Source organism: Callithrix jacchus, chromosome 17, assembly GCF_049354715.1.
Source record: "Callithrix jacchus isolate 240 chromosome 17, calJac240_pri, whole genome shotgun sequence".
Lineage (NCBI taxonomy): Eukaryota > Metazoa > Chordata > Mammalia > Primates > Cebidae > Callithrix > Callithrix jacchus.
Genome location: NC_133518.1, coordinates 27,982,510 through 27,998,689, shown reverse-complemented (window position 1 = coordinate 27,998,689; position 16,180 = coordinate 27,982,510). Strand labels below are relative to the sequence as shown.

Sequence of the window (16,180 nt, the reverse complement as noted above, 5' to 3'; positions counted from 1 at the left end):
CCCGACTCTACTAAAAATACAAAAAATTAGCTGGGCATGGTGGCACGTGCCTGTAATCCCAGCTACTCAGGAGGCTGAGGCAGGAGAATTGCCTGAACCCAGGAGGCGGAGGTTGAAGTGAGCCGAGATTGCGCCATTGCACTCCAGCCTGTGTAACAAGAGCGAAACTCCATCTCAAAAAAAAAAAAAAAAAAGATTTTCAGTAAATAAGATGAATAGGAGGCCAGAGATTCATACTGGGCCAGTTAACTAAGACACAGAGATCCATGCTTCCCATTTTGAAAATGATGCCTTCCTTACAGAGTCTTCTACATTCATGCTATAGAAACTATGGCCATGTTCTAAAGGTCGTGGGAAACAATAGAGCCAATGCTGCAAACTCAAGCACTGATAGGTCCAGAGGGTACTTGACCTGTCTTAGAAGTATGATATTATGATTATATACATTAGTTTTTATCTGTGGTTTCTGCTTCATAACTCCCATAGCCCTTGTTATAATTTTGGGGCACTTTAGGCCTCAGAAGTTGTCTTCAGAAAACAGAATATCTCTCTGACTTCCTGCCTGCCTTTCACCTGCTTCTTTTTCTCCCCCAGGCAGGCCTTTCAAACTAATATGATAAAGGGAATTTATGTTTTCCTTTACAGAGAAACAAACCCATTGTCTGTTGTCAAAGATAGTTTACATTTTCCTTTACATTCTATTTGCCTTTAATTTCTTTTTATTGCATTATTGCACTGTGCCAACCTCTGTTACCAGGTTAAATAAAAGTGGTAAGACCAGACTTCCTCACCTTGTTCCTGATGTTACAGGGAGCAGTGTTTTTTATGGGCCTAATTTTGCCTCCTATTCAGGCAAAACTTCTCTTAGTATTCTACCCAATGTGTTGTGAATTGTTAGGTTTTCCAGTCTGAATAGTTAAAACAGGCACTAGTCTTGGCTCTGCTGGACATCCAGAGATTTTTTCCTTCTAATCTTTTAGGATATTTTTCCTCTTGGTCTTAGGTAGTTCCCTTACATGGATATACTTATTAGTATTTAGTTGATGTTTTCAGAGGGACTATCCAGAGTTATCTCTTTGTGCAGTTCTATCCTCACTGGTACTCTATCTGCAAACTCTAGCCCTGTGGCCTCCCTGAACTCCCAGTTCTTTCTACACAAGCTTTCCAGTATTTGTAACACAACCTTAAGACTCTCTCCAGGCAGTAAGTTAGGGTAATCATAGGATTCATTCATCTCCTTTGTTTCATGTATCTTAGTATTCTCTGTTCTTCATTGACTGATGTTTAATGCCACTAAATCATTGTTTAATATATTTTGTTCATTTTGTGATTTCAGGCAAGAAGGTGAATGTAATCCCAGCTTGTCACTGTTGAAAGCAGATGTCCCAATTATCTTTTTTTAAAATTGGTTTCTCATTTATTTTTGTTGTGACCAAAACACATAATCTGTATTATTATGATACTTTAAATTTATTGAAACTAGTTTTATGGCCTATCATGTGATTTCTCTTGATGAATGTTCCATTTACTTGAAATGAGTATATCCTCTAAACATTATAATGTGTGCAATGTTTGATAAATATCAATTAGATCAGCTGGTTGATAGGGTTATTTGTGCCCTCTCTACTGTTCATTAAGAAGACATAACAATCCTTGCTGAGTCAATAAGAAGTTAGCTAGCTAATAGCACTATTCTATCAATCACTGAGAGAAAAAAATTGAAATCCTGAATATAGTCCTAGATTTATCTTATTTTCCTTTTTAATTCAGTCATTTTTGCTTCATATATTTCTATATTAGGTGCATAGGCATTTAGTATTGCTATGTCTTCTTGAGGGGTTGACTTCTTTATCATTATAATATGTCTCTTTTTTTCCTTTAATCATATTGTTCTGAAGTCTACTTTTTCTGAATATTATAGCCAGCTTAGTTTTCTTGTTATTTGTATTTTATAGTATACTTTTTACAAAATCTTACTTTTAACTTTGTTTTTACCATGTTTGTATTAGTCCTTTTTCACACTGCTGATAAAGACATACCTGAGACCGGAAAAAAAAAAGAGGTTTAATTGTACTTACAGTTCCACATGGCTGGGGAGGCCTCAGAATCATGGCGGGAGGTGAAAGGCACTTCTTACATGGTGGCAGCAAGAGAAAATGAGGAAGATGCAAAAGCAGAAACCCCTGATAAACCCATCTGATCTTGTGAGACTTATTCGCTACCACGAGAACAGTATGGGGAAACCGCCCCATGATTCAAATGATCTCCCACTGGATCCCTCCCACAAATGGTGGAATTATGGGAGTACAATTCAAGATGAGATTTGGGTGGGGACACAGAGTCAAACCATATCATTCCACCCTGGCCCCATCCACAATTTCATGTTCTCACATTTCAATACCAATCATGCCTTCCCAACAGTCACCCAAAGTCTTAACTCATTTCAGCATTAACCTAAAAGTTCACAGTCCAAAATTCCATCTGAGACAAGGCAAATCCTTTCTGCCTATGAACCTGTAAAATCAAGAGCAAGATAGTTACTTCCTAGATACAATGGGGATATAGTTATTGGGTAAATGCAGCTGTTCCAAATGGGAGAAATTGGCCAAACAAAGTGGTTACAGGGTCAATGCAAGTCTGAAATCTAGCAGGGCAGATGGATATTAAAGCTCCAAAATTATCTCCTTTGACTCCAGGTCTCACATTCAGGTCAGTGATGCAAGAAGTGGGTTCCCATGGATTTGCGCAGTTCTGCCTCTGTGGCTTTGCAGGGTACAGCCTCCCTCCCATCTGTTTTCATGGGCTGACATTGAATGTCTGTGGCTTTTCCAGGCGAATGGTGCAAACTGTCAGTGGATCTACCATTCTGGGATCTGGTAGATAGTGGCCCCCTTTTCACAGCTCAACTAGGCAGTATGCCAGTAGGTGCTCTGATTTGGGTGCTTATACAATTGTTGTATTTTCTTGGTTAATTGATCCTTTTGTCATTATATAATGTTCTTCTTTGTTGCTTATGACAGGTTTTGACTTAAATCCTATTTTATCTGGCATAACTATTGGCCACATCTGGTCTTTTTCAATTACCATTTAAACAGAATGTCTTTTTCCATCCTTTTACTTTCAGTCTATGCATGTCCTTAAATCTAAAATTAGTCTCTTATAGACAGCATATAGTTAACTCTTTTTTCAAAATCCATTCAGCCACTTTACAGCTTATTTGAGGAGTTTAATCCATATATACTTAAAGTAATTGCTGATAATAAAGTACTTATTATTAACATTAGATTAATTATTTTATATTTATCTTGTAGATTTTTGTCCCCTTTTTCCTCTCTATCTTCCTTTGTGTTTTATTGATTTTATTTTTTGAATGGCAGGTTTTGATTCTTTTCTCTTCTATATTTTTTAATAGATGTTTTCTTTGTGATTACCATGGGACTTACATTAACTATCTTATATTTATGACAATGTATTTTAAGTTGGTAACAACCTTAACATTCATTGCATACAAATGCTGTATTCTCTTACATCTACTACCCCACACACTTTATGTTATTGATTTCACAAAGTGCATCTTTTTATATTGTGTATCTATTAACATTTAATAGTTACATTTATTTTTCTTACTTTTAAATTAAATACCAGAGTTAAATGTTATTTATGCACCATCATTACAGTATTTCAGTATTCTGCATATGTCTGTAAATTTACCTCTTCCCATGAGTATTATACTTCCATATTTATGATGCTTTTTAGCATTGTTTTATTTCAGCTTGAAAGACTCGTCTTAGTGTTTCTTGTGAGGCAGGTCTAATGGTGATTCTTTCCACTTTTGTTTATCTGGTAAAGTCTTTATTTCTCCTTCATTTCTGAAGGACACCTTTGTCAGACAGAGTATTGGTAGTTGAAAGTTTTAACCTTTTAGTACTTTGAATATATCATCCCACTTCCTTCTGGCTTGCAAGGTTTCTGTTGAGAAATTCACTGATAGTCTCATGATGTTTCCCTTGTACATGACTCTTTTCTCTTGCTGCTTTCAAAACTCATACTTTGCCTTTGACTTTTGACAATCATACTGTGTCTCAGTGTAATTTTATTTTAATTTTTAATTTTTTTTTTACTGAATTGATGTACAAAATTGATGTATATGTTTCTGGGGTACATGAGATACTTTGATAATAGGAATGTAAAACATAATAATCACATCCTGAAAAATGAGATATTCATATCCTCAAGCATTTATCATTTATGTATAAACAATCCAATTATGCTATTTTAGTTATTACAAAATGTACAGTTAAATTATTATTGACTATAGCCACTCTGTTGTGCTATCAATTACTAGGTCTTATTCATCCTGTGGGCTGTCTCTTCACTTTTCTTTATAATGTTCTCTGACGCACAAATGTTTCTAAATTTTGATGAAGTTAATTTATATTTTCTCTTGTTGCTTGTGCTTTTGGGATCAGTCTAAAAATCTGTTGCCAAATCAAAGCTCATACTTACCTACCCCTATGTTTTCTAGATTTTATAGTTTTATAGATTCTCAAATTTAAGCTTTTTATCTATTTTGAATTAATTTTCAAATACATAATGTGATTAGTGTGAGATAAGAATTCAACTTCCTTCTTTTACATGTAGATATCCAGTTGTCCCACTGCTGTTTGTTGTAAAAAGTATTCTTTCCTTATTGAATGGTCTTGGCTCCCTTGTCAAAATCAATTGACTATGGATGTATGATTTTACTTTTGGATGCTCCATTCTATTCTGTTTATCTGTATGTCTTTTCTAATACCATTACCACACTGTTTTGATTACTGTCTTTGTCACACGTTTTGAAATTATAAAGTAGTAATTCTCTAACTTTATTCTTTTTATTCTGAGTTGTTTAGACTATTTGGTATTTTAACAATTCCATATGAATTTTAATATCAACTTGTGCAGTTTTGTAAAAGATCAGTTGGAATTTTGATAAGAACTGCATTAAATCTGTAGATTATTATTATTATTATTATTATTTTTTGAGATGGAGTCTTGCTCTGTCACCAGACTGTAGTGCAGTGGCATAATCTCGGCTCACTGTGACTTCTGCCTCCTGGGTTCAAGTGATTCTCCTGCCTCAGCCTCCGGAGTAACTGGGATTACAAGTGTGTGTCACCACACCCAGCTAATTTTTGTATGTTTAGTAGAGATGGGGTTTCTCCAGGATGGTCCTGATCTCTTCACCTCATGATCCACCTGCCTCAGCCTCCCAAAGTGCTGGGATTACAGGCATGAGCCACTGCACCTGGCCAAATCTGTAGATTACTTTGGATAATTTTGCCATCTTTACAATATTAAGTCTCCCAATTCATGAATATGGAATATCTTCTCATTGATTTAGGTCTTCTTTAATTTCTTTGAACAATATTTTCTAAGAAAAACATTACACAATATTTATTTTTTAAATTTAATTTGTAAAGATTTGGAAACAATTTGTAGCCGAACTTCAGTATGAATCAAAGTAGTATTTTAAAAGGAAAGAGTTCATTCTGACATTAAATTGCATTTTCCAAGAACCAGCACCATCAATCATCCAGACTTTAATTATAGAATCACAGGTGCAACTGTGTATCTCCTTAGTAGAGGACAGGAAGATCTGTGTGACTAGGACCTTATGGATTCGGCATCTCCTGCAAGATACGTATCCAATTCCTGAGAATACTGGAGAATGGTTATAGAATCGGTTTCTATTGTCTGTTTTCTGTTTGTTGTTCTACTGTAAGTTAAGAATCTTGGATTACAAGTCTATAGTATAATACTGTTGTTCATAATTTCTTATTTTAAAAATATTTAAATGTTTTTACATATTAAATATCTTTTCTTTTTATTATTCCTCTTTAAGTTCTGGGGTACATGTTCAGAATGTGCAGGTTTGTTACATAGGTGTACATGTGCCATGGTGGTTTGGGGCATCCATCACCCCATCATCTACATTAGGTATTTCTCCTAATGCTATCCCTCCCTGATTCCCCCACCCTCTGCTATCCCTCCCCTAGCCTCCCACCCACCAACAGACCCTGGTGTGTGACGTTCCCTTTCCTGTGTCCATGTATTCTCATTATTCAAACCCCATTTATGAGTGAGAATATGTGGTGTTTGGTTTTCTGTTCTTGTGTCAGTTTGCTAAGAATGATGGTTTCCAGCTTTATCCAGTTGCTGCAAAGAACATGAACTCATCCTTTTTTATGGCTGCATAGTATTCCATGATGCATGCGTTCCACATTCTCTTTATCTAGTCTATCATTCATGAATATTTGGGTTGGTTCCAAGTCTTTGCTATTGTGAACAGTGCCACAATAAATATACTTGTGCAGGTGTCTTTATAATAGAATGATTTATGATCCTTTGGGTATATACCCAGTTATGGGATTGCTGTGTCAAACAGTATTTCTAATTCTAGATCCTTGAGGAATCACTATATATATTAAGTATTTTTTCAAACTATTTGGGCTTGCTATTGAACAAATGTTCTCTTTGCGTTGTATATTTTGAAGGTGCTAAAAAGCATCACTCTAAAACATTTTGGAATATAATAGCGCAGTTGGTGATACATTATGCTGACTACTTTTTTCTTAATTAAGATATACAAATCTTTTATATTTAGTAATCAAAAGGCAATAAAGCATATGTACCTTACTTCTTCACCATCCTATATTGAATTCCTTTTCAGTATGTTCTTTGATAAGAGTAAAAATTTAAATATTTTTGGTGAGATATGGCATTATGCAATTCTTTTCTTGTGGGCATGGGATAATTTTCCAAAAAAAACAGCAGTTTAGACTACAGGAGAATGTTTTCCATTTTTGCTGAGTTTATTTATAATTAGAAGTCAGACACCAACCTTACCTACCCTAGAAAAAAAATCTCAAGCAAAAGAGAGCTGCATCATAGGAACTGTAAAATATGTGTGCCTACATAGGTCATCTGTTTATAAAATATTGGGAAAAGGTACAGAATACAGTCAGTCCTCAGATGCTTTGGAAATCTGAAACATAAAAAGTATTTTGAAAATCACATCGGTATACATACCATTCATCACCATTTAATAGAGGAATAACTTGGCATTGACGTGAGTGGGATTATGGTCTTGAATGTGAATTCTGAGAATATTAACTTTTAGGTAGTATACATGGTAGTGAAAAATTATAAATTTGTGGTCAGCAACTTTAGGCTGATTCCCAGTGCTACCACCGGTGGCTTATGGTCATCATTTAGTCTCAAGTGGGGCCACCCCATTTAAACCTTGGTCAACTTCTTGAAATAAACACTTTTGGTTTAAAAAGTTAATCTTACTTTTTGGATATCGAAAGTGAGACTCTGAGAGGTTAAATAATTGTCTAATGTTCCACAGGTGATGTCATGTTTTTAGGTCTTTTGAATCCCAGGACCCAAGATTTTAAAAAACTTTTCCACACAAGAGGTGGCATTGTAGGGAGCCAAATAGATTTTCACATTAATGTCTCCATTTGTCCACCTGCATATGGGCAACATGATTAGAAGTAAATTTAAAGAAAAAAAGATGCTGACTGAAAATGTAATCACTGATACACATTTTGAACCCCTATGCTTATGTTTTAGTAATATATCTAGTCTCTCTAATTATATGACTTAATATCTCCCCCCATTATGAGGCCAAGAACGAATAAACATGTACTTTGGACATATATATAAATTTCGATAGAAATAATAAAAGAAAAGGCAGAAATAAGAAGCATTAATGTTTTAGTATTGTCACTGAGCATCTTTTAGGTTTTAGATATGTTTGCTGTGTGCTGTGAATGAAGACAGGTTAAAAAGAGTCCTAGAGGCTTAACTGGAAGTGAATGAGATGTTTTATTGCTGTACATCATCAGTTTGTTTTTATCTAGTGTTGAGAACATTAAGTTCTGTGCTCCAAGTGTTTATTTGTCAATTGTCACTTTCCAGTCAGCTCTTTGTAGCCTACAGAAATGGAAGAGTGGATGCAGCAGTCTCTCTGGGTTTTCTGCTTTGCTGGATAGGTGGAGACCTGACAAATTTCAAAGGCTGCTACCTGACTAAACAACTGCCTATTCAGGTGAACCTTTCTCCAGATTTATCTTCAAAAGAGAAGGTTCTGGGTTATGTGTGCATGGAGGGCTTCAGGTGTAGGTTTGACAAATTTAGCAAACAAAATAGAGGATATCCAGTAAAATGTGGATTTCAGATAAACAACAAATAATTTTTTAGTGTAGGCATGCTCTAAATATTGCATGAGTGTTCTGTATCTGACAACCCTCTTATTGTGGCAATTTTTTTATAGTAGAATAGAGGCCTATCTGTTTTCAGATATATTTTTAAAGTCTACATCTAGTTTTAATTCCTTATCTTCATACAGTTTTAATATTTTCTTGCCTCAAGGTAACTGAACATGATACATTGCCATTAGGGGATTCTTATTCTTTTCTATGCTAAGGCTGAACAATAATCCACTGATGCTGACACATAGTTTGCAATGAGAGTCATCATTAAAAATATTGTCAGTGGCTATAGGCAAATATTTCTACAACAGTATTCAAATAAAAAAAAATAAAGTGGATGATTTGTAAGCTTTTAGAATACTTTGTTAATGTATTTAATCCTGTAAATGACTTTGTCACCTTCATGCACTATACTATAGATACTGGATAATGGTGGCTTGGGATTTTATATTTATGGATGTCCATCCTTCTTTATCACTCCAGATTTTTACAACCGTCTTTGACATGAACACGGATATAATCATGCGTTCACAATTCATGTACTACAGGTTAAAGAATCAAAAGAACAAAATGTAAGATTGGTAATAGTTCATTCCAATACTTCTATTTGTAATAGAACATTTCTCATTTAAAACCCAATAGAGCACTTTTTGAATTATTTTAATGAGCAAGGCGTATTTTAATAAGACATAACATTTCTTTCAACCATCCAAGCGAGTCCTTTGAAAATTTTTAGATGTGGCACATTTAGATTCCATGTTATTAGCTTTATTTTTTTTCCAATTGGTTTGAGTCATTGGAATTAACACATCTATGTTATTGGAAAACAAATGGAAATGATTAATCAGAAAAAGGTGAGAGAGAGATTGGCAGGAATAGTCAAAAGCTTTTAGAGGTTTCTGCAGGTGATAAGCAGTACTACTTTTCTCTTGTAGCTAATCTAAAAATATATCCTCCACAAGATAATAACGACAAATAGTTTTTAGGTGCTTCCCATTTGTCAGTTGCAACTTATTTAGTCTTCGTACCACCCAATGGGACAGGCACTATTTTAATGTTCAAAGGCTGGTCCCATAAAGAACAGACTTGCTATATAGATTTACTGAATAAATAAATATTAATATTTTTATTTTTGATTTCATTGCTGTTTTTCTAAATGATTGTTTGTTTCTTCACTTGTGTATTTATGAGCAAGCCCAACAATGAAATTTGTTTTTAGCTGTGTACCTATGAGAGTGGCCACATTGTCCCCCTTGGGACTGGTAGAGCATATTTTTCTACTGCCCCCTGGTGGTTGTAAGTATTACAAGGGTGCGAACAGCTACTCAAATCTACAAATCAAATAGAAATCCCACTGGATTCTAGTGTGAGGAAGGAAGGAAGATGACCCCCAGTTGCGTACCAGGCCTGGTGAAAGACCTTCTATATGTGCTCCTTGAACTCACTTACTTTCCACGGCAAAATTCATTATACAATTGAGGAAATTGAGGCATCAACAAACTGGACTGAGGTCACATAGCCAGCTGGTAGAGGGATTAGATTTCAAAATCAATCTAAGGTGATATCAGGTATGTATCAAGCTGATTTACAGTGTAATTGATGTCATGTGAATCATAAGCTCTATAAGAACAGGGATTGTTTGAATCTTGTTCAAGACTGAGTACCTAGCAGGCATTCATTGAATAGTGGTGAAATGAAAGAATTGTAAAATATATGGAAATCTCCAGCAAAGCTCTTGGTACTTAAAGGGCACCCAATCAGTTTCCTCCCCTGTGTCTCCCCCCTGCCCCCCAAACCTACTTTAAGTATATTAAATAAATCATGGCATCAAGAACTAGAGTAAAGGAAACATTTTGTAAAAGGTCACTAAAATAATGGCACATATATATATAGTCACCACCATAACTAGTTTAATCAATCTGGAACTAATCCTGAATTTCTGTGGCAAACAGTCTAAAACAGCATGACAGGCCAGCTCTCTTCAATTTACTCCCTCAGGCCTAAACTGAGCAGCTCACACAGTTTATGAGGTTTCTGGAACAGGGTTTTGCTTAGCTGCAATATCTTCTGTGGGCAAAGTAGACTGAATTTGGAATGCTGTTAAACTTAGGGTCAATGCAGAGTTCAAAAAAAATTCAGTTTTACCAAGGAATGTGTGCTCAATGGGCTATCCAACCTGGAATGCTGAGGGATAAAACGAATCCCTCAAATACGAAATGTGTTTGAAGGTAATTTTTTATTGAGGTCTATTGTCTTAACATGTGGTTGTAATATATGAAAAGCCATGAGCCCTCCCTTTGCAGTTACAACTCTACAAATTTTTAAAATAAATGCTTCATCCGTTTTTATGTTAAACAAGTGGGAATGATTTAGCCAGAATTTTGCAGTCAGATATCTGTGTGTCTGATGTCTGCTGATGCTAACCCTAGTACAGATGCAACATAACTAAAAAATTAAAAATGGAATATAGAGGCTAAAGCTGCATAGACCTACCCTGGCCCTAGCAACCCCTGGCAGATGATTGTCTGGTTTATAAGGGACCACATTTTCTACTTAAACACAGGTTTTTGTATCTTTGTATTTCCTAGCTCCCTGAACAAGAGTGTTCAATTTGATCATCACTCCTGGAAGTTCTCGGCTTTTATCATTAACTGATAGAGTAAGAACATAGCCAGCCAGTGCCCATGGAGAATGAGTCACTCTGTTCTGTAGAGTTAACAGTTATGGATCAGTTGCTTTTTGACTTTTTCCTCAGAGAACTTTCCAAAATGTACCTTGACTGGCTCTGCTGATTTAAACTTTGAGTGACCTAGATGCAGATTTAGGTGATAAGATCCATAGGATGTAATGACTTAATTTATAGTCTCTTGAAGCAGCGGCATAAATTATTCAGTTCTGCATTCTTGGTTGCTAAGAATGTAGGTGTTTAGTAAGAGATTGTGGATTAAATGACTGCTCTTCCATATCTCTGGAAACCTGCTTACTATGTTCCAGTGGTGCCTGTGTTTTTCCTGGTCTCTTTGCTTTTTATCTGTCTCAAGCTCAGGGCTTTTTGCTTCCTCTCTTCTTCTCTCAGAGGCCTGAATCACATTCCCTGTTGCTGCCTTTAATTTCTGTTGGCTACTGTTGCCACTGACACCACTTTTAATCTCCTCTGATCCTATTCTGTGCTATCGTCCTACTTCATTTCTGTAGTGTTCTTCTTTCTTGTCTGCTGTTCCCTCCTAAGGCCTGTCAGCACTAGGATGGATGCACTGAGCTTGTAAATGTGTAGCTGGACAATTAAAGTAGAGCTTTCCTACAATTGCTCTAGCCAATCACAACCATCCATCGGGTGCTATCTGTGGTTATCCTCTTCTCAGATGCACTTAGTGACCTTGAGTTGGAACTAAACAGCATATTTTTTTCTGGATGCTGTTTATTGTGGAACCATTCTGGAAATTCAAGTATTCTGGAGATTAAATACCAGATAACTGATATTTAGCTGCAGTAGATATGTGTACCATTGGCTATCGTTTCAGCAGTTTATGGCCGTTGTTCACCATTGCCCTGGTTGTTTTTAAGCACTAGAGGGTAAGCCTGCAGAGTTTATGTGTGACTTGGGTGCCAGTGTGCATAGTGTTGTCAGTGGCAATACCAAGTCTATTTTTGATGAAGAATCAACATAGGACTTCAACAGAAGCAAAAAAAAAAAAGGTAAGTTTTATTTGAAAAGTCCATCAACTCTTTGTTTTAGGTCCATTTTTTTTTTTTTGGTCACTTTAAAAATATTTTTGAAGAATTTTTTAATGTTGTTAATTTTACAAACTCCACAAAAATATTGTAGCAGTGCTGAAGTTAGTCCAGGAAGTACTTCATTTCAAAAATGAAGTGATAGAATGCCAGAAAGCAATCCCCACCTCTCTCCATGTTCTCCCAATAAAAAATTCAAGAAATAATTTTGATTAACTTTTAGAAAACTTCTAAGAAACTTCAAGCCTTTGGGATTTCACAGGTAGTGTGCTTTAACATATTAGAATTGACCAGGGCTCAGTAAGATCCTGAAAATCCAGAAAGCACCTTCTCTTCTTTTGGGATGCAAGCTGGTGAGCAGAAAGGCTTGACCCAGACTGAGAAGACCCATTCTTCTGGTGAACCTGCCCACTTGGCCCATCTACAGGTGGGTACTTTCATATATTCCAAGCAAAGAAACGGTTCTCTGGGGTCAAATAAGAAATCCAGATAGAAACCCTGTAGATACACTTATACTGAATTCATTTTTTTCCAAATCTTAATTGCCATTATTCAAAATAATTTAGCATCTCACATTCATGAATAAATGATGTTACTGCTTGATTAGGGAATACCACCCATCCTAGAAAGATGATTAATATTCATTGGCCTCCAAAATAACAAGGCTACAGAGAATAAGTACTTCCACCATAGTTTTGTCCAGTGACCCTCCATTTCCCTTAAAATATTTAGATTCTAATGTATGTTTAGATTGATCCTTAATACTGTCACTCTTTTTGTGTTCCTGCTTTGAGGATACTGTGGGCATAGTTGAAATGTTAGGCTTTATTTGTGGCTATGTATTTTGGTTTTCTACTTGGGAATCTCGATTTCTGCAACTATATAGAAATGTAAGTACGTTATTTGTTCTGTTTGTTCTGATGAATCAAAAGTGCTTCTTATGACTTTGCGTCTACCTTTGGAAGAGATCTAGGAATTCTGAGTAGTGCTTTTGGGACCAACAAGATGGAAGCCACAGTCACAGGAATCAATTCTGGATCAAATCTGTTTATTTGTTTGTTAAGCTCCTTAAAGTTCAGGCAGCAGAATTTAGATCAGCTGCAATTGTAGTCTGTATCTGTTTTCCTGGGTTTGCATAATAATGCGAAGTCACAATACATTATAGAAAGCATTTGGCACGGATGTTGTTGTTGCCTTCAACTTGTGAAATAGGCATGATTCCCCTGAACTTTGCAACTAATATACTTTATTGTTGCAACCTAGAATGGACTCAATCTGTACATGTGTACTTTACCTTTCTGAATTTTCAACCACCCGTGGTTTATTCAAATTTCCAATAGTATATTCTTTTATTTACCGCAGGTCCTGGCAACTGAACACTCTAACTGAATTACTGAATGTTTAATGGGAGTAAAAGAGGAATTTTCTCTAATTAATTCATTTGAGTTTCCATGTAGTCATAATATTCTCACACATTTATCAATATTTTGAAAGGAAGTATTATGAAAGGTTATATATAAAAGAATAAATAAGCCAGTCATCAACAAGGGAGTGCACTGCAGACATTGAATAAAGAAGCTTCATGCAAACAGTACTTTTTTCAGGGAGATTATTATAGTCCCTCCTTCAGAATTGCTTTAAAAATGAGCCTAAGAGGCAGCTTCACAGATTAGCATTTACTAACTCCCAATCCAGTACTGGACTGCATGATTAAAAGGGTACTAATTGTCATCGTTATCACACGTCGATAATATTTTAAATGTTTAAATCTTGGTACTTTTGTATCTTCAAAGAAATGGAAAATGGAAAAAAATTTATAGAATTAACTATCAATATTTAATATGTCTGTACATCAAATATAGGCATAAAACAGAAATGTACAAAATAGATAGGAAGCACATATGTCAAAAGAACAGAATGTTAATAAGAATTTCCATAAACCAAAAGGAAAAAACAGCCAAATATAAAAATTTACATAAGACTCAGACATGGATAATTTAAAAAGAAGAAATAGAAATACATGAAAAATAATTTAACTTCTCTAGGAATTACATAAATGCAAAATAAAATAACAACTTTTTAGTCCAACAGATTAGCAAGTATAAGGAAATTATAGGAATCACAGCTGATAAGAATAGGGTTTGTTTGCACATGCATACACTGCTGAGTAGGTATTTAAAAGCCTTTCTAGAAGACATTTTGACAGCTTGTGTTAAGAGCCTTAAAAGTATGAATTTCACATCTAGATATCAATTCTAAGGACATTATCAGAAAGATGGAAAAATATGTAGGTACTGAGGAATTTGTAAAAGTGTCATTTATAAGATTGGGGATAACTCAAAATGCTGAATACAGTGGAATATTCTGAAGCAATTTAAAAATGTTGAGAAATAATTTTTAATGACATGCAAAAATTATTATAATCTAAAGGGATATAGCAAAATATTATGAATACTGTGTATAGTCATGCACCCTGCATAAAAAGGAAGAAATGAATCAGAATATTATCTGAATATTGAGATTATGGGGGATATTATTTTAGTCTTCGTATTTTCCACATCTTCCAACATTTATACAAGAAACTTTTCTTTTTCTTTTTTTGTTTTTTACAATCAGAAGGTATTTATGATAATGAAATACAAATTTGAAACTTGGGTGATTTGTGAAGCTGTGTATTGTATAGTGAAGAAAACATAACAATTACTATCATCTTTGCTTCTGTTGATCATTCTAAAGAAGATTTGCTGAAGGAACTTTATTTCTGCTGTTTGCATTGGCCATGACTGGGAACTGCACATACTGACTTGGTATGGTTTTAAAGGTACCAGCTGCCAAACGCCACAAGAGTACCTACTTTCTGCATCATCTTCCTTGGCTTATTGGAAGTTTTGGAATCTTATTCCTTTACTTTTTTGTATCTTTTGCCATCAGATTGTCATTAGAGAATAAACATATATGGATACTTAATATATCACCTAAGAAGTATATATATCTTCTAAGAAGTGTAAATAGCTAATGCTATAGCCATTTTAAAAATTATATTTGAAATATTCATTTATAAGGAAAGCCCTCTCTTTCCCAAAGTCTCCTACATTATTATTATTCTAGCAGAGGATCAAATTCAGATGAAGATTTCTTGGTTTCTTTGGTTCTTCCAACTAAAAAAAATGCAGATAAGATTAGAAGCATTGAAATGAATACATCTTAGATATTAAATTTTAGTAAGATTATACAGCAGATATTAAGGAAAAACCATGCCATCTCTGAAAATCTCTACAGCGAATACTTTGAATTAATAAGTGACAACTCGTGCCTTGCTTTTTGTTGATAAAAGTGAGTTTCATGAATTAATAGTTTATGGTAAATAAAACATTTAGAATGACTGGTTAATGAATTTAGTGAAAATTGGCAATAATGTTTAAAACTACATATATCATTTGTATGTAGGAAATGAATATGAGGGTGCTATTAGTTCTCAATATCTAAACTTACTTAGTTAATACTGAGCGTCAACTTGATTAGATTGAAGGGCACAGAGTACTGATCCTGGGTGTGTCTGTGAGGGTGTTGCCAAAGGAGATGAACATTTGAGTCAGTGGACTGGGAAAGGCAGACCACCCTTAATCTGGGTGGGCACCGTCTAATCAGCTGCCAGTATGGCTAGAATATAAAGCAGGCAGAAAAACGTGAAAAGGAGAGGCTGGCCTAGGCTCCCAGGCCTACATCCTTCTCCCATGCCAGATGCTTTCTGCCCTCGAATATCAGACTCCAAGTTCTTCAGTTTTGGAAATCCGTCAACAACTGGCTCTCCTTGCTACTCAGCCTGCAGATGGCCCATTGTGGAACCTTGTGATCATGTGAGTTAATACTTCGTAAACTCCCCTTTATATATATATATAATCTCATATATATACACATATATATTAGTTCTGTCCCTCTAGAGAACCCTGACTAATATATTACTAAAATTTATGATAGTTATATTGTCAGATAGAAACATCTCTGTATTCTTTTACTCATTGGTACTTTGAGTTTCAAGAAACGTAGGGGTGTATATTTATGATAGGCTTCATAAAATTGGCATAAGCTGTCCGTCTGATTGCAAAGTGAGGAATCCAAGGTTTATTTTATGGATTGTCAAAGTACCAAATAATTACTGAAAAAGTCTTGGCATGAATTTTACTTTT

The 16,180-nt window shown here is 35.1% G+C and overlaps 1 protein-coding gene across 1 annotated transcript; it reads left to right on the top strand.

The window, feature by feature from the left end:
* The first annotated feature begins 284 nt into the window (after positions 1-284).
* On the top strand, positions 285-14,834 carry SLC66A1L (solute carrier family 66 member 1 like). Its single transcript, XM_002759462.4, has 4 exons — positions 285-423; positions 7,911-8,098; positions 8,745-8,833; positions 14,722-14,834. The coding sequence occupies exons 1-4, from the start codon at positions 285-287 to the stop codon at positions 14,774-14,776; spliced, it is 471 nt and encodes a 156-aa protein (XP_002759508.2). The 3' UTR covers positions 14,777-14,834.
* Positions 14,835-16,180: the final 1,346 nt, after the last annotated feature.